The sequence below is a fragment of the Ambystoma mexicanum genome, chromosome 3p (assembly GCF_040938575.1).
Source record: "Ambystoma mexicanum isolate Mex_15411 chromosome 3p, UKY_AmexF1_1, whole genome shotgun sequence".
In the NCBI taxonomy this organism is placed as follows: domain Eukaryota; kingdom Metazoa; phylum Chordata; class Amphibia; order Caudata; family Ambystomatidae; genus Ambystoma; species Ambystoma mexicanum.
In genome coordinates this window covers 863,393,599-863,413,231 of record NC_090925.1, presented here as the reverse complement: position 1 = coordinate 863,413,231, position 19,633 = coordinate 863,393,599, and the positions used below count along the sequence as shown (strand labels likewise).

Below are 19,633 nucleotides of genomic sequence, written 5' to 3'. Positions count from 1 at the left end.
GCGCGTGTTCTAGGCGAGCGTGTGACCCGCGCACCCCTGTAATCCAGTTCCCAGTCCAATAGCGTGTGGAAATTCACACGCACCACGGGATACAGCGTGTGACCCGCGCACCCCTGGAATCCAGTTCCCAGTCCAATAGCGTGTGGAAATTCACACGCACCACGGGATACAGCGTGTGACCCGTGCACCCCTGGAATCCAGTTCCCAGTCCAATAGCGTGTGGAAATTCACACGCACCACGGGATACAGGTTCGCTGACGTACTTGCGTGTGTAAGTGGCCGCGCACCCATTAAATACACGTACATAGGCCAATCGCGTGTACGTGCACTTTTGTCCAATTACACGCGATGACACTCTGACGTGCAGTATCTCCACGTGTGCCCCGTCATCACGTGCTGAGTGGGGAACACCCGTGCGGGTCACGTCACAGACGCGCTTACGCGCTGAGGGACTCTGGTCCAATAGAATCGCGTATGCGTGCTGACGCGCTTACGCGCTAAGGGCCTTTCCTCGGATTTCACGCTGACGTGCAGGATTTTCACGTGCCAAATCACTCCGTATCAAGCTGGCCACGCAAAAACACACGGAAGACCACGCTCCTGCCCAGAAGGCCGAGTTACTGCCCCCCAGTGCCCCGAGCAGCCTCCCACGTGCCATCTGCTGCTGCCTGCCTGCCTGCTGCCACCGTGCCCTGCCATTTGGTGCCTGCACATCAGCCATCTGCAGGGGTCCAGTTGCTGTGTCCACCCCTGCTGGAACTGAAGACTCCCGACTGGGATTACATCGCTCCACAGCCCAGCCCCAGGACCCAGTTGCCCACCCACACCTGCCTCTGGGGTTGCCATGTCGGGCACTTCCACATCTGGCACCAGTGGCAACCCCAGGCCAGAGGGGCAGAGGGGCACCAGCTTCACTGTCACCGAAGTTGGTGTCCTGGTGGAGCATGTCCTGGGGCAGTATGATGCCCTCTTTGGATCGTCCCGCGCCAGCAAGGAAGGACGGCAGAGGATCTGGGCCGACTGTGTGGTTGCCATCAACGCGGAGGGGGTGGCAACCCGCGACGTCCTGAAGATCAAGAAGCGCTGGGAGGACTTGAGGTCCAGGACCCTTGTGAAGGCCCGGCGCCTCGTGGAGGGGGGCCGGGGCCGCATGAGTTCCATCCAGATGAGGGTCCTGGAACGCGTACGCCCAGCGCTCCACGCCCAGATCCTTGAGAGGGAGGCCCGTCTGGAGTTGAGCGGTAAGTGTCCATGCATTACTGTGTGAGACAGGGCATGTTGCGGTGTGCTGGTTCTATGATACTTGCCTGTATGTGTGCCATAGGCCATGTATGCATGTATGTGTGCAGGGACATCATGGTAATGCATGTGCGACCAGTGATGTGTGATGCACATGGTTGTTGCATGTGTTGAAATGCCGCATGGGGAGCCCTATTCAGATTTTGAACATGAGAGCATGCCAGTCTCTGTACCTGGACATGGGTGGGGGTGAGGGATGGGTGCTGATGCCAGGTACATATATGGTAGCCATGTCTGTGTGCCTGACCTGCGTGTCTGTGACTTGTGCATGCCATGGATGCATGACACATGTGTGTGACAATGCACAGATTCAGTAAAGCAGCCAAATTACCCTTGTATCCGCTGTGTTTGGTGTGTTTGGGGCCAGATGGATGTGGCTGAGGTGAAGTGTGTGCATGTGATGGGCATGAGCCATGATGCATGTGAGTTAGATATCATTGAATGTTTCAAGAGTCCATTGGACATGCATGGAAATGTCCATGGCATGCACCATGCCTGTTACTGTGTGTGTTTTGCCTGGACTGACCCATGTGTTGTGGAGGGACATGATGGAAGTGTACTTTGACAGTGGTGCTCATCTGCTATTGCTTCCTGTCTAGGGGACCATTGTACAGTGCCCTGATGCTTGTGTTCTTTGTCTCCCTCTACGCAGCGGCTAGTGAAGAAGAGGGCGGAGACGGCGCTGTGGAGCAAGGCGGCGGGGATGCCCCCACGGCTGCAGCGGAAGGGGTGGGTGAGCCCCCACAGGGGCCTGCTACGGTGGGAGACGGTGAGGAGCCATCCAGGTTGGTGGTTTGCACAGAGGAGGAGGAGGCCGCCACTGGGGCACACATGGGGCCTGGTGGGGGCATCCCTGCTGGTGCAAGTGGTGCAGTCCAGGGCCAGGGGCAGGAGGCAGCACAGGTCACCGTGGAGGGGCCTGTGCATGTCGCTGTCCCTGACCCTGTGAGTGCACCACCATGCACCAGCAGGGATGCCCCGTCCCAGGCCTGTCCGCAGGTAGAGGGGATGTCCATGTCACCTGACTCCCCTCCACCTGCGGACGTGGGAACCCCTGGCCGTGCGGAGAAGGTCCTGATTGGGGTCGCGATGCGCACGGCTGTGATTCGTGATGCCGTGCGTGCTTCCCGGGAGGAGCACGCACGTCATCACGAAGTGCACCGTGCCGACGTGGCCCAATTGGGATCGGCCATGTTCGGGGGTTTCCTGCATGTGTTGGCCAATGTGGCGGCCCTCTCCTCCTCTGTGCAGGCTATCCACCAGTCGTTCTCCTTGCCGTCTTCCAGCCCAGATGCCACCAGGGCCCCCTGTGGACCTGCCCCGACCAATGCAGCCAGCTCGGTGGGGATCCCATCCCTGCCACAGTCGGGAGTCAGAGATCCAGCAGGGGTGGACACCAGAGCAACTGGACCCCAGCAGATGGAGGATGTGACGGCATCATCGGGCAGGGCACGTGCACGACGGCGTCGGTGGTTTCCATCAGCCTGGATGCCGTCGTGCTGGCACAGGCAGTTGCGTCGGAGGCAGCAGCAGGCTCAACGTGGGAGGCATCATGGCTCGGGGCCATCAACATCAGGGGTGCAGGCATCGGCCGGAGGGCAGGAGAACCCTGGAATGGGAGTGGCTTCCGTGTGGGAGCGGTTGTGCCAGCGGATAGGTGCGGAGCGGCAGCGGGCAGAGGAGGAACGGCTCACGATGGTCAGGGCGGAGGACTCCATGCGGAGGGCGCTGAGGCGGGCTGAGTGCCTCGAGGGTCTTCGCAGGGAGTTTGAGCTTGACACTGCGTTATGCCTGCGGGACCTCGGGGCCAGGGAACATGCCCGCCTCCAAGCCATTGACCAGGAGTTCGATGATGCCCTGGCCCATGACAACAACCAGTGAGCCGTCCGAATAGCCCGCTGCCTTTGTATATAGTTGTATAGTTAGGGTTAGGTTTCCTTTGTTTTTTTGATTTTTTTTTGGTTGCGATTGGACAATGCACCACTTTTTTGTATATAGTTCACTTTTTAGTTAGTAGTCATAGTTAGGTTTAATTTGGTAGGGCTCATGGACCCAGGATGATCTTCTTCATTGGCTTATTTTAATTTTTCAGATTATTTTCTTGGACATTCATCTTGTTTTGTTTGATTTGCTTTGTGTTTTTTCTTATTTCATTTCCATTCTACTTGCTGTTAAATACATATTATTTTTTAAATCTTCAATGTGTCGTATCATCTCATTGCTTTCAGGCATGTCATGTTGGGTGTTTTGTCATTCACTTGCAGCCATTGTGTGTGACAGACATGTGTTCAATTGCATTATTTAAATTGGGGGTGTAACATGTAATTGCCTTTGATATGTGGGTGGGTGTGATAGTTGGTTGGGCCTTTTGGCAGGGGAGGATGGGCATTACGGACATGATTGGGGAATGTTGGGACCCAGGTGCAGGGGGGCATGGATTGGACATGGGTGGGGGCCTGCTGGCAGGTGCCCCACAGTGCTGGGGGGGTGGGGGTGGTGGGAGACATGAGTGGGGGCCTGGTGGAGGGTGCCCCTGGTGGCTGGGGGGTGGGGGTGGTGGGTGACATGAGTGGGGGCCTGGTGGAGGGTGCCCCTGGTGGCTGGGGGGTGGTGGGTGACATGAGTGGGGGCCTGGTGGAGGGTGACCCTGCACTGCTGGGGTTTGGGGGTGGTGGGAGACATGAGTGGGGGCCTGGTGGAGGGTGCCCCTGGTGGCTGGGGGGTGGGGGTGGTGGGTGACATGAGTGGGGGCCTGGTGGAGGGTGACCCTGCACTGCTGGGGTTTGGGGGTGGTGGGAGACATGAGTGGGGGCCTGGTGGAGGGTGCCCCTGGTGGCTGGGGGGTGGGGGTGGTGGGTGACATGAGTGGGGGCCTGGTGGAGGGTGACCCTGCACTGCTGGGGTGTGGGGGTGGTGGGTGACATGAGTGGGGGCCTGGTGGAGGGTGACCCTGGTGGCTGGGGTTTGGGGGTGGTGGGAGACATGAGTGGGGGCCTGGTGGAGGGTGCCCCTGGTGGCTGGGGGGTGGGGGTGGTGGGAGACATGAGTGGGGGCCTGGTGGAGGGTGCCCCTGGTGGCTGGGGGGTGGGGGTGGTGGGTAACATGAGTGGGGGCCTGGTGGAGGGTGACCCTGCACTGCTGGGGTTTGGGGGTGGTGGGAGACATGAGTGGGGGCCTGGTGGAGGGTGCCCCTGGTGGCTGGGGGGTGGAGGTGGTGGGTGACATGAGTGGGGGCCTGGTGGAGGGTGCCCCTGGTGGCTTGGGGGTGGTGGGAGACATGAGTGGGGGCCTGGTGGAGGGTGACCCTGCACTGCTGGGGTGTGGGGGTGATGGGAGACATGAGTGGGGGCCTGGTGGAGGGTGCCCCTGGTGGCTGGGGGGTGGGGGGAGACATGAGTGGGGGCCTGGTGGAGGGTGACCCTGCACTGCTGGGGTTTGGGGGTGGTGGGAGACATGAGTGGGGGCCTGGTGGAGGGTGCCCCTGGTGGCTGGGGGGTGGGGGTGGTGGGAGACATGAGTGGGGGCCTGGTGGAGGGTGCCCCTGGTGGCTGGGGGGTGGTGGGTGACATGAGTGGGGGCCTGGTGGAGGGTGCCCCTGGTGGCTGGGGGGTGGGTGACATGAGTGGGGGCCTGGTGGAGGGTGACCCTGCACTGCTGGGGTTTGGGGGTGGTGGGAGACATGAGTGGGGGCCTGGTGGAGGGTGCCCCTGGTGGCTGGGGGGTGGGGGTGGTGGGAGACATGAGTGGGGGCCTGGTGGAGGGTGCCCCTGGTGGCTGGGGTGGTGGGTGACATGAGTGGGGGCCTGGTGGAGGGTGACCCTGCACTGCTGGGGTTTGGGGGTGGTGGGAGACATGAGTGGGGGCCTGGTGGAGGGTGCCCCTGGTGGCTGGGGGGGTGGGGGTGGTGGGTGACATGAGTGGGGGCCTGGTGGAGGGTGACCCTGCACTGCTGGGGTTTGGGGGTGGTGGGAGACATGAGTGGGGGCCTGGTGGAGGGTGCCCCTGGTGGCTGGGGGTGGTGGGAGACATGAGTGGGGGCCTGGTGGAGGGTGACCCTGCACTGCTGGGGTTTGGGGGTGGTGGGAGACATGAGTGGGGGCCTGGTGGAGGGTGCCCCTGGTGGCTGGGGGGTGGGGGTGGTGGGAGACATGAGTGGGGGCCTGGTGGAGGGTGCCCCTGGTGGCTGGGGGGTGGGGGTGGTGGGAGACATGAGTGGGGGCCTGGTGGAGGGTGCCCCTGGTGGCTGGGGTTTGGGGGTGGTGGGAGACATGAGTGGGGGCCTGGTGGAGGGTGCCCCTGGTGGCTGGGGGGTGGGGGTGGTGGGAGACATGAGTGGGGGCCTGGTGGAGGGTGCCCCTGGTGGCTGGGGGGTGGGGGTGGTGGGTGACATGAGTGGGGGCCTGGTGGAGGGTGACCCTGCACTGCTGGGGTTTGGGGGTGGTGGGAGACATGAGTGGGGGCCTGGTGGAGGGTGCCCCTGGTGGCTGGGGGGTGGGGGTGGTGGGAGACATGAGTGGGGGCCTGGTGGAGGGTGCCCCTGGTGGCTGGGGGTGGTGGGTGACATGAGTGGGGGCCTGGTGGAGGGTGACCCTGCACTGCTGGGGTTTGGGGGTGGTGGGAGACATGAGTGGGGGCCTGGTGGAGGGTGCCTCTGGTGGCAGGGGGGGTGGGGGTAGACATGAGTGGGGGCCTGGTGGAGGGTGCCCCTGGTGGCTGGGGGGTGGGGGTGGAGGGTGACATGAGTGGGGGCCTGGTGGAGGGTGACCCTGCACTGCTGGGGTTTGGGGGTGGTGGGAGACATGAGTGGGGGCCTGGTGGAGGGTGCCCCTGGTGGCTGGGGGGTGGGGGTGGTGGGAGACATGAGTGGGGGCCTGGTGGAGGGTGCCCCTGGTGGCTGGGGGGTGGGGGTGGTGGGAGACATGAGTGGGGGCCTGGTGGAGGGTGCCCCTGGTGGCTTGGGGGTGGTGGGAGACATGAGTGGGGGCCTGGTGGAGGGTGACCCTGCACTGCTGGGGTGTGGGGGTGATGGGAGACATGAGTGGGGGCCTGGTGGAGGGTGCCCCTGGTGGCTTGGGGGTGGTGGGAGACATGAGTGGGGGCCTGGTGGAGGATGACCCTGGTGGCTGGGGGGTGGGTGTGGTGGGAGACATGAGTTGGACATGGGTGGGGGCCTGCTGGCAGGTGCCCCACAGTGCTGGGGGTGGGGGTGGTGGGGGACATGAGTTGGACATGGGTGGGGGCCTGCTGGCAGGTGCCCCACAGTGCTGGGGGGTGGGGGTGCAAGGGGACATGAGTTGGTGTTCATTAGTTCAAGGAGACATGTGCCTTTGCTGGGGGGCATGCCCATGGTGGGTGGGCTGCCTGCGGGACATGACCAGGGATGCAGGGTAGTCCCCTGTGGTGTGGGCTGCCTGCAGGGGCCGTGGAGGGTGTACAGGGTACACCTGGGAGGACCCACACTGTCAAATCACATGTGGAACTTCCCGCGCACCCCTGAAATACACGCGCCCAGGCTATTCGCGTGTGGAACTTCCCGCGCACCCCTGAAATACACGCGCCCAGGCTATTCGCGTGTGGAACTTCCCGCGCACCCCTGAAATACACGCGCCCAGGCTATTCGCGTGTGGAACTTCCCGCGCACCCCTGAAATACACGCGCCCAGGCTATTCGCGTGTGGAACTTCCCGCGCACCCCTGAAATACACGCGCCCAGGCTATTCGCGTGTGGAACTTCCCGCGCACCCCTGAAATACACGCGCCCAGGCTATTCGCGTGTGGAACTTCCCGCGCACCCCTGAAATACACGCGGCCAGGCTATTCGCGTGTGGAACTTCCCGCACACCCCTGTAATGCACGCGCCCCCAGGCTATTCGCGTGTGGAACTTCACGCGCACCCCTGAAATGCACGCGCCCCCGGCTATTCGCGTGTGGAACTTCCCGCGCACCCCTGAAATACACGCGCCCAGGCTATTCACGTGTGGAACTTCCCGCGCACCCCTGAAATACACGCGCCCAGGCTATTCGCGTGTGGAACTTCCCGCGCACCCCTGAAATACACGCGCCCAGGCTATTCACGTGTGGAACTTCCCGCGCACCCCTGAAATACACGCGCCCAGGCTATTCGCGTGTGGAACTTCCCGCGCACCCCTGAAATACACGCGCCCAGGCTATTCGCGTGTGCAACTTCACGCGCACCCCTGGAATACACGCGCCCCCAGGCTATTCGCGTGTGGAACTTCCCGCGCACCCCTGGATCTTCCCGCGCACCCCTGGAATACACGTAGCCCGCTCCCCCAGGCCCGATCGCGTGAGGAACTTCACGCGAACCCCTGTAATACACGTAGCCCGCTCCCCCAGGCCCGATCGCGTGAGGAACTTCACGCGAACCCCTGTAATACACGTAGCCCGCTCCCCCAGGCCCGATCGCGTGTGAAACTTCACGCGAACCCCTGTGATGCACGTACCCTGCTGAAATCGCGTGTTAGACTTCCCGCGCACCCCGGTATACACGCACATGTATTTTTTGTCAGCGGGTGTCCGTGTTTGTGGGTACCCCTTTGCACGTCATTTTTCCTGGAGGGCCACAGTATGGGACATTCATCATGGCAGTATATAGGTGCTATTTGTTGGCGCACCTTTTGGCGCACATTTCTTACAGCCGCAGATACGCTACCGCCTGCTTTCTTGTGGCGGTCGTGTTTGTGCCTGTGCGCTGGTTTGAGCGTGCGCTTTTTTCCCCTATTCTATTCCATGAATACGTGTTGTAGGCGAGCGTGTGGGCGTTCCGTGCACTTGTGCCCTGTACTTCCCCCGTGACGCCCACGTTTTGGCAAGTTGTTCCCCATTCCGAGTGTTACGCCCGTGTTCCGCCTACTTTTGTTGCGTGCGCCGCGCTATGTGCGAATTTCGCTGTGGCCTGTGCGATTTTCGCTGTGACCTGGCGCACGCTGTTAGATGGCCTGTGCGCCAACGTGCGCCGCGCACTTTTTTATCGCACATCCGCTGCTTTTCTCGCGCACGGCCTTCCATGAATCGACGTGCGCTGCTTTTCGTGCGATTTTTGCAATTGCACTGCGATTTTCGCTATTCCACTGCGAATCGCACGTTTTTGCCCACTTGCGCCGCGCTAATTATTCCATGAATCGGCTCGTAAGTCTCTTGTCTGTTGGGAAAAATGAGGGTGCCACTATAGAGGATCGTGTGTGATCAATTGTCATTATCCAATCTGTTAATAGTAGCTCCCTCTTTATCTTCATGGGGTTTGCGGTTAGAGTATCCATGTCGCTATTACATCTGGTAAGGATTTTTTGGGATACTTTTTAAAAATCATACAGTACCCCTACCGAAGCATGGCTCAAGTGAACCTGTAGATCTTCATATAGTGTATTACGCCTTGGATTAATTATCAGATTAAAGAGTGATAGAAGTTTCCAATTTGCCTGCACCCCAAGTGAAGAGAGGCCCAACTCAAAACGCAAGCAGGCCATTGGTAAGCTATTTGGTAGACCTAGGGCTTTTTTCCAAATCCTGCCTTCTATTTTCTGCCAATCCATCCACCAAGCCAATGGTTTTGCCTCTAAACCATATAAGAGGACAGGAATGATCTTTGCTCGGTAGAAACGGATAGCCGGGAGGAGAGAAAACCTACAATATCGCTTAATCATTTTCTGCAGTTGGGCCGTTAATCGGGTGCATTTTTGTAGCATCTCTGACCATAGTGTACAGGCTCTTGCTGTTGCATACAGAGTATAACCCAAGCAAATTACCGCCTCTGTCACTGGTATTCGTTTACCCCCCACTGTTCAGCAATACTTGCCTTCTCTACCACCTTTCTTTCCAAAAATCACGATTTTCGATTTGTCCAGCTTTACCTTAAGGTCATTATCTTTCATATATTGATCTATGGCATTTAATAGCCTCTGAAGGCCCACTGGTGTCTTGTCCAGGAGGACGATATCTTCAGCATACATGAGCCACTTTATTGCATTTGTGCCTAATTTGGCACTGCCCAGTGCTGCGGTATCGATCTCCTGTCCAAAGTCAGCTAAGTAAAAGTTAAACAGGAAGGGAGCAACCATACACCACTGTCTCACCTCCCTCTTCACAGGGATGTGGGTTGATAAGAGCCCATCTAGGTTCAACTTTACTTGTACCGTGTTTTCTTCATGCAGGGAGACCAATATATCAATAAGTTGGGTCGGGCACCCCTACCTTTTAATTTGGACCATAGTCTGTCCCGGTTCACCAAGTCGAAGGCGCTTGATAGATCGATAAAGGCACCATATATTCGTGAAGTTTGCCCACCTGCCTTGCTGTTACAGAGGACGGAAAGTACTATGCCATTGAGAGATGTGGAGTGTCCCTTTCAAAAACCTGTCTGTTGCTTTGGGAGGATGTTGTTTGCCTCAGCCCAAGCTTCCAAGTCTCTCAGCAGTAGGCTGGTGAATAGCTTACTTTCCACATCGAGGAGTGTGATTGGTCTATAGTTTAGGGGGTCTCTTCGATCCCCCTTTTTGAAAATTGGGACTATGATTCCCGACTTCCAAGATGACGGGATCTTTTTAAGCCCCAATATCCTATGGAACAGTGTGTTTAAGAGACTAGCCCACCTTTTAGGGGTTCCCTTCAGGACTGGATATGTTAAGCCACTAGGGCCTGCGGCCCTTGCGGCCGAGGATTTCATTATTAGGGCATCGATATCCTCTTCCGTTATGTCCAAAGTCCACTGGCCACCAGAGATGAGAAAAGGTGGCTCCCCCTTCGACTTTGCATATTTCTTCGAGAGGAAGTCTATCCACTCTGTTTCGGTGACCATATTTGACAATGCTCCGGCTTGGTCCATATATTGTTGGTTCATTAAAGACCAAAAATTCTGTGAGTTCTTATTTAGGACGGCCTTGAGCATGGTTTCCCCGTCTTCCTGGGCGCGGGACATTCGTTGTTTTTTCGACCATTGTTTGTATTTGCTTTTGATGGACTTTATTTTGGCCTCTTTAATGGATTTAACGCTTCCTCCCTTCTAATGGCGCTTATCGACCGCCGCATCTCACATTTCTGCTCCCAAGTATGTTCGTCAAATGTGTGCTTATGGGTTTTTCTCATTTGACCTAGCACAAGACTGTGGGCCGCAAATGACCACAAAAAATCGTGGAAAACATGAGGATTGCACATATCTTTCAGATTTCTGTCGCTTAATTTACATTGATCCAAGGCTTTGTTCAATTTCACTCCTTCCCTATTGTATTTAACTAGCCGATTCTTTTGATGGTTTACTACTATGTGCTCTGTCCACCTCTTTACTGTCCTTACACTTTGCCATTTAACTGACATTTCTAATCGTTTGTGGTCACTTGTGCCTCCTTTTACTCCGATGGTTTCACATTGATTGAACATACTTGGAGACATGAACATATAGTCCAAAATGGATTCTGATGCTCCCCGAGACCATGTACTTGCTGGAGGAATGTCACCTTCCAGAGATCCATTCCCCATTTTCAGGTCCCAATCTCTAAAAAAAGATCCCCAAACCTTTCCATTTGAGGAGATAGCCTTATATTTAGGTGCTCCTCTCCCTTTACTGCTCAGGTCCCCTGCCACCAAAACATGTGCTTCGGGGTGGTCCAGTTTTATTTCAGCCAACACGCTAGACAAGGCATCCAGAAATACATCAAGCTTTGAACACGCAGGATTCCAGTATAAATTTACTGCTGCTATTTGTTTCGCCCCTTTCGTTGTAGCTACCACACATTTTACAGCCAAAATCCCCTCTTGTTCATCCGAAATTATTGTCACATCTTTAAAACGAGTGGCATTGCAGGCAAGTAGCAAGCCTCCCTTTGGCCTTCCTTTTCCCCATTGTCGTTGCAGGTTGTATGGTGGTTATATTGAAGCCCTCTAACTCTGGCGCGTTGACTAACCATGTCTCCTGTAAGAGAATCAGGTCGTTCTTGCCAAATACCTCAGCTCTCATCTTGAGGTTCCTAAAAGAACTGGAGCCCCGCGTGTTCCAACTTACCACCCTCATGCTCTCCCAACTAAAGACATGTCTCGCCCACACCCAGTTTCTTGCAGACCTGTGTTATGATCTCCAGAAGTAGCGCCAGCATTGTCAGTTTGTCCCCCTCAATTTTACCATGCGCTACAGCTGACATTTCCTTTACTTTGTCATTTTTTGTTTTCACTCCTTCCTTTGTTCCCTCCTCCCTTCCTTCCCCAACCGTGGTATCTAATGGCATGGCTTCGTATATGGTTATACCTTGTTTTTGTAAAAGGCCTGCCGCTCCCAGGATTGCCTTTGCCCCTATCTTAGATGTAAACCCAACTTCCACCAGATGGGTCTCCTGTTGCTCTGGAAATCTAACATACTCAATGTCATTTGATGAAAAAAGATATAGATCTGGTATTTTTTTAAAGAGCATCAAGAGTGCCCCTCTGTTCAAGTATTTACAGTTAATTTTGTCTTTGTGACCAATGAACCAGAGTCGCGGGGCTGCGAAAGGATTTGTTTTACCCAATGATGATTCCCCTTCTGTCCTTTCGTTTTGCACCCCCTGCTTTCTAGATTCAATATCTTTATGATTCGTTTGCTCTGCAGGAATGTTATATATTGGATCTTCTTCCAATGGTGCCGATGTTAACCGGTCTCCTTGTGCCCGAATTGATGGTACGCTCCCACTAGTTTTCTCGTCTCTTTTCCCCCAGGCTTCTGTTGTCTTTATGGTCTTTTTTTGGTCCTTGAAGAAATATCAGAGCTATTTTTAAAGCGGGGGCTCCTGACTGGGGCTGATTTATTGGAACCAATTTAGCTCTAGGGAGAAAGATTGGGGCCCATTTGATTGATTTCCCAGCTTTCAGTGGTGGAAGAATACCCACCACTGGGCCAGTCGCATTCTCCGGATTTTTATTGTCTATTTGCTCTGTTTGTATTCCTACTGTTTTGTTAGACACGTTTTTAGTGTCGGACCTCCATTTGGCGCTTAACTTCTTTTTGTTCTTCCCCAACTCCTCCACATCAGGGGACTCCATTTCTGTTTCTGAGGGAGGTTTCTCTCCTTTATCTGTCTTCTCTTTATTTTGTTTTTTTGATGGATTGGCTAAATTGTTAATGAACTTGTTTGTATTAGTCTTATTTGATTTTTTTGCCTTCATGTTTTTAGGTTTCTTTTCTTGTCTGGAGAGCTGTCGAGATTTATTTCTTGCATTTTTTTGTTTTTTTCCTCACCCTTCTCCTCCTTTGAGATGTTTGACCTGCCCTTTCCTCTGCAAGGCTCCCTTCCTCCTCAATATCGCTTTGTTTCAGAAAGGATTCATCTCCTATACCGATCACCTCATCTTGTGGAACAGCATCTGCCAATTGTGCTAAGGGGCAGAACTCTTCCATCACTGATAAGAATAATGGAGTATCATCCCAAGTGGAGGGGGATTGTTCTTTCAAGGGATCAACCGGTGGAGGCTGTTCATGCCCCTTGACGTTTCCCTAGGTCAGAATAAAGTTTTGTAGCATTGATTTAGTTTCTTTTCCTTCCAAAATTATACTCCGAAGCATAGTATTAATCTCGGCTATCTCCATTTTCTGTGATGCTAAAGCTCTTGCCAGTGATGTTATTGCTGGTAGGATTGCACTGTTTATGGCGTTGGTAAGTCCCACTATCGAGGACTCAAACAAATCGAAATCTTTGGATATTTCTAACAAAATTCCAGTGTGTACTTGAATGTCTCCCTTTGTTGCCTCAAAAACCCACACCAAGGAATTTAAAACAAAATGCAAAGCTGTAAAAGTTATCTTGCTGGCCGTGAGTTCCTCTGTTGAAGGTCTTCTTGAAGGGAGCTGTTCGTGTGTGTTTGAGTGCAGATTCGAAGCCGAGCAATCCCTTGATTCTCTTCTTGTGTTTTCTGTTACGTTCAGTGGAGGACCAGAGTCTAGAGCATTGTGTGGTAGAATAGCAGACAGATTACTGCCTTCTGAGAAGTCTAGGCTTACGATTTGGAGAGTGGCAATTCCCGTCTCATCTACCAGTTTGACTTTGCAGAGCGTAGGTGTTTGTAAACCCTCTCCGCCCTCGGCCATGGTTCTATGACCTCTCGTCTTGAAATATTGATCACCACAAGTCTTGAAACCACAGCCCAGACCCAGCCAAACCGCCTAACAGCACCAGCCCTTCTGCCACCAGGGCTTACGCCGCAAGGGTGTCTGCAGTGCAGTTTTAAAGTCTGTGATGCAGTCACGTGATCACGGCACGTGACTCACTGCGGCCCGTCTCCCGTTGCCGGCAGGAGCACTGTGCTCGCAATACTGCATGGAAGGGGAGCAGGCTGGTGAGTTCTTGAATAAATTAAATCTGTAGCTGAAGAAGCTTGTCTCCTGCACCCTCAGCATGACAATCCAAATGAGCTTATGTTCAAACAGCGATCCGTGATGAACATCCTTGAGATGTTGGCAATTAAATAGTCTAGATATGGGGAGATGAATGGTAGGGCACGTGTTTATGGCATTCAACGTGGGATTATAATTTTATATGAATGGGTGGGAAAGATTATTTATTTATTTAAACAGTGTTTTTTTACTACTGCTACTAAACAGTCAGTGTGATTGTGTTGCGGGTATACTTTATAAAGTGCCTAATGTGAAGGTAATTGACATCTCGATGCTACAAAAAATTGCAGCAATGAAAGCAGTACCTAACAAGTTATGTTTCCCTTCTTCGTCCACCCCCCCTCGCTCTCCATCCCCAGTCATGCCAGGCTGCCTTTGCTACCAAGGACCGGCTGAGGGCGCATATGGTGCGACATGAGGAGAAGGTGCCGTGCCACATCTGTGGCAAGCTTCTAAGCGCAGCATACATCACAGATCACATGAAGGTGCATAGCGAAGGGCCCGCCCACGTGTGCGACCTCTGCAACAAAGGTACGTGTATATTTGAGGTTTTGTGGAGGAGGATTGTTTGTTCTCAGACCAAATATCCACATTTTATGCCTACACCTGATTTAATGGAATTTATTGCTTAGAATTTTTCATGTGTATGTTGCCCTTATTTCTTTACTGCCCAGTAAAATGTTTTGTTCTAGAACAATGGAGGAAACAATAATTGTCCACGTCCTGCTGCACCAGCTTCTTCGCTTACTGGGTACTGTCAGCCCCTAATCCATACATGGGGCCTGCTTTGTTGTTCCTGTGCTTCGTAGGGTTGCAATTAAGCTTTTACTTGCATCCCATCCCAGGCTTACATTGAGATACATAGGGGTAGACAACCCTTTGAGCTCCTTACCCAAAGGAAACCTAACTGATACTCACCTGTAAAAAGAGGTGGAAGTGGGTGGGAGCGGTCGGGAGCTGTGGTCCCATACTTTTTATTTTTTCAGTTTCGCTGTTCCTATATTTCTATTTTAAAAAGGAAACCATTCCGGAATAGTTTAGTTTTAAAATAAAAGTGTAGGAATAAGTTGAAGCTTGCACTTCAGTGCACTGCACTGAACAGTCCCTTAAATAGCAGGAGTGTTTATTTGGGGGTTTGGATTGTGTGTGGGAGGGGGTGCAGGCATGGGGTTTGTGGGGAGCGGGGCAGACCGGCAGGGAACATAGTTCCACTACTTCTTTTCGTAGACTTGACCACTGCTGTAAACTAAGAAATCTTCATGGACTCTGCCTTGTCCACTGCTTACCTGCCTTTTCTTCTCCAGCTTTGGTCACTGGATCACCAGTGCCCCCTTGACTTGTAAGACTCACCTAGGATAGGGTTGGACTTCCTAAGACTGGTTAAGTAAAGTTACACAAGTTGGTCTAAAGTGTACATGCTTGTTTCAGATGTTTCTGCAACTTTTATTTTACCTTACAAATGTTCTGATATTGCACATAGTCTGTGTTTATACTACTGATAGTACTTAACTTGCTTAAATGTTATAAAACATTTTTATTAATTAAATTCAACCAAACAATACAAACCAAACAGGCAGTACATATATCAACAGTTCCATTGTACATTGCTTACTACTAGCCACTGCTTCCCTTATCCCAACCCCCTTACGAGCTTGTTTCTGCGTCCTGTGGTAGGGTCTCCCCATCCATTGGTTCTGCCGGTTCTCGTATTGACCCAAACAGCTCTGCTATTAATGATTTCCAGGCCATCAGGGACTCTGTCTCCTCCTCCCCTCCTGCATTGCTCGTTTCTTGCCATACCATGGTTTCTGCCTCTGCCCATTTCTGCAAATCTTTCCACAACTCCTCCACTCTCGGTCTGTGGCATGTCTTCCACCCCATAGCGATTCTCCTCTTTGCAAGCACATATGCCAGATCTTTCAGTTTACCCACATGCTTTAGCTTCTCTGATCTTGGGAACCCCCCCAACAAACAGGCCCACACTGTGTCCACTACAATCTTGACCCCCTTCTCTCCCAGTTTCCGCTCTACGTCACTCCAAAAGCGTTCAATGACCGGGCATTACCAGAACATATGCACCATGCCCGCGTTCTCCTCATCACACTTGGGGCATGCTTGCCGTCCTGCATTCTCAAACCTCGATATCCTCTGGGGCGTCATATATGCCCTGTGCGTAATATACAGTTGTATCTGTTTCAATATTGCATTTCTAGATACCTTCTTGTGATACCCCTGAGCCCGTTCCCACATCCCATCCTCCATCGGGGCTCCTACTTCCGCTTCCCAATCTAGTCTCAACTGTGTGACCTCCTTCCCCACTTTGAACATCAACATCTCATATATTCTAGATATCTCATGGCCCCCTTCCGCTATGTCGTATATCATATCTATGGTGGCGTCCGGGTCTTCTGCCAGCACCGTTTCGGGCCATATTCCCGTGATTCTATGTACCATTCTGTGATACGTAATGTACTGGCCCGCATGCAGCCCAGTTTCTTCCTGCAGCCCCTCAAAGGTAATGATAGAACCGTCTCGCCAAACATCACCCATTGTTGCTAACCCAACCGGTGGTTTCTGATTATCATTCTTAGCTGTTCATCTGCCCCTGTTAATGCAACCAGTGGTACCTGCAGGGAGCATGGGGACGGGTTCTCCATCATCTGGCATCCCCTAAGCCACATCTTCCACCCTAGTAACATCATTTTAAGGCGCCTTTCATTTCTGGCTTGGGTACCCACATCATCTCTTTCAAATAAAATGGTGCACAATCTCGTCCAAACAGCCTGGATTCAGAGGTCTCTTCATCAGAGAGCCATTTGGCAACATACTGCAACTGGCTCGCTACATAATAAACCTCATAGTTGGGCAATTTCATCCCTCCTTTTTCGTAGAAATTCTGTAGCTTCCACAGCGCCACTCTGTTTCGCGTGCCATGCCACAGGAAATCCCTGCACATACTGTTCAGTTTGGTGAAGAACTTCTTAGGTATCATGTATGGTATGTTCCCAAAGTAGTGTAGGAGCCAAGGCAGGGCCACCATCATGAGCATTGCTCCCCGCCCCATCATAGCCAAGGGCAACTTCCCCCAGAATCGCATGCAATTTTCAATTTTTTTAATGGCCACCTCCGTGTTGCACCTATGCTCCTCTTCCACTGTGTGCTATATGTCTATCCCCAAGTACCGAAATGTACTAACCGTCCATGGTACCTGCAATACGGGTAACTGCTCCAATGGAATCCCTTTGTACCCACCTAGTGAGAACATGCTGGACTTCTGGGGGTTCACCGCTATACCAGACAACCCCGCATATCTCTCCATTACTTCTAAAATGTATTGAAGATTTTCTTCCGGGTGCCGCAAGTACAGCAGCATATCATCTGCGTATAGGAAGATCAGATGTCGGTCCCCTTTCGCCTCAATGCCTGTGGTGTCATTGTTGTCTCAGGTATATTGCTAGAGGTTCCAGGGCCAGTATGTAGAGCATTGGAGACCACGGACATCCCTGTCTGGTGCCCCTTCGAAGCTGCCACCTTTCCGATATCACTGATCCAGTCTTGACTCTAACCAGTGGTTCGCTATACAGTATTTTTGCCCATCGTACATATCCAGGCCCCAACCCATAGCACTCCAGGGCCACCAGCAGCCATGGCCACTTGACTGAATCAAAGGCCTTTATTGCGTCCAAGGACACAATTGCCATTTCTCCTGCATTTTCGCTCCCGCTCTCGATAATTCGTTGGAGACGTCTAGGGTTATTAGAGATGTTCCTGTTTGGGACATAACCCGTCTGATCTGGGTGTATTAGTCTACCAGTAACCCTCTTCAATCTATTTGCCAAGACAGCCGTTAATATCTTGCTGTCTTGATTCAACATCGACAAAGGTCGATAGGAGCTGCAGCTGTACCCAGGCTTATTAGGTTTGGGAAGCGGTATTATAATGGCTTCTCTCAGTGACTCTGGCAAGCTTCCCGTCTCAAACACTTAATTTAACATTTCTAACAGTGGGTGAAGGACCTCTTCCATATATACTTTATAAAACTCACTTGGGAGTCCATCCGCCCCCGGGGTCTTGCTAGTAGGCAACTGCCTCACCACCTCCCCCAGTTCTTCTAGGGTAATTGGTGCATCCAGTTCCTCTTTCTCTTCCGCACTTATCTTTGGCAATCCTATGTCCTCCAGTGTTTCTATTATCGTAGCGCGACTGCTCTTACCATCGTCTCCTTATAATAGCTTATAATAGTCAGCAAACTCTTGGTTAACTTCCTCTTGGGTGTCTGCTACGCTGCCGTATTCACTCATTATGGTCCTGATTGTGACTCTGGGGGTCTCGCTCTTATATAGCCACGCCAAGAGTCTCCCTGGTTTATCACCTCCCGCATGCTGTCTCTCTCCATATTTCTTATAATTGAGGTTACACAATCTATCCCAGTACTCTGCACATTTTTGCTGTAGCATGAGTATCGATTCTAATTTCTCATCAGTGCCATCTTCACCACTTAAAGCCTCTTCTAGTTTCTCCTCCGTCTCTCGTAGATCGGCTAGAATCCCACCTTGTAGACATTTAGATTTTGCTATAGCTACTCCTCTCATCGCAGCTTTGAAGAACTCGCACAGTGTTCCTGCCGAGTCCACACTGCCAGTATTCATCTCAAAATAGTTTATAATCTCCTCCCTCATGTCCTCCCTAAAAAAGGGGTCTCTCAGTGCTTCCGCTCGTAGGCGCCATGTCAGAATCCTCGCTCTCGGGGGGCAGTATTGCCATCCGAGGATCAGGGGCGAGTAGTCCGAAAGGACCCTTGCTTTATATTCTATTTGTGTAATCTCTGTTATTACTTCAGGTGTAGTAAAGACATAATCCAACCTCGTGTGTATCTGCTGTGGGGCAGAATAATGCGAATATTGCCTCTCCCGGGGGTGTCTCACTCTCTATGTATCTTCTAGACCAAAGTCACATAGCAATGTCTGTAGCGGTTTGGCGGCAGGGTCAGGTCTATCCATCTTCCCATCCGATTTGTCCACCCTTGGGTTCAGTACGCAGTTAAAGTCCCCTCCCCAAATCAGTACACAATGTTCTGATGTACACCGCTGTGTTTTGGTTCGGGGCGTACGTATTTACTATGCTTATCTCCCTATTTTCCACCAGTCCCCTCACTATAACCATCCTCCCATCTGTCTCAGCTACCTCTTGCAACCGCTGAAATGGGACGCCACCCCAAATAAGTACACCCCTGGCATAGGCAGAATATGATGAGCCCACCATCACCCTCTTCCACTTCCCAGCAATCGTATCCATTCTCTCCCGTGTCAGGTGGGTCTCTTGCAGCAGTGCAATGTCTATTTTTTGCCTACGCAGGTACAACATGACTTTATTTCTCTTTAGATAACTATTGAGCCCCCTTACATTCCATGTAACTATTTTAAGGTCCCTCATGGCTTATTCGAGTTCCATTCCTCCTCCCACAGGTGCAGTCTAAATCTAAGTTCCATTCCATTTTGTATAGGCTTGTTCCCCGGTTTAAACTCCCCTTAACTAAAAACACACCCAACTCCCCGTTCCCCCCCTCCCACCTCCAGTCCCATCCCCAACATCACCCCTCTAAACTGTTGCCCAGCTCCATCCCTGGATCTCAGGCACCCCCACATCTAGCTCGTTCTGGCTCACGCCTGTACTCGCAGCTCCGCAGGGTGAGGTCGCCCTAGTGGCTAACCTGCTACAACTACTACTATTGCTCGGAGGGTAGGCTGCTTTCGTCCTGCCGCTCCTGTTTGCTTCAGTTCAACCACACATTGCTACTCAATTTACGTATGTATACGCGCTGCTATATTCCAGTCCCTAAAGTTCGACACAGTCAAAGGTATCCCAGCCAAATATCAACTTTACTCGGTCGCACCCCTTAATCTTAATCTCTATCATAGTCACTGCTGGGTTACCCGCTCTGCGTCATATCAATATACATGCA

General features: G+C 52.7%; 1 protein-coding gene across 2 annotated transcripts in view; it reads left to right on the top strand.

The window, feature by feature from the left end:
• MAZ (MYC associated zinc finger protein) overlaps positions 1-19,633 on the top strand; it is a 202,895-nt gene that overhangs the window by 80,108 nt on the left and 103,154 nt on the right. For both annotated transcript variants that reach the window (XM_069652022.1, XM_069652021.1), the window contains exon 4: positions 14,031-14,202. In XM_069652022.1, coding sequence (XP_069508123.1) covers positions 14,031-14,202 — 172 coding nt within the window. The remainder of the gene's footprint in view (positions 1-14,030; positions 14,203-19,633) is intronic.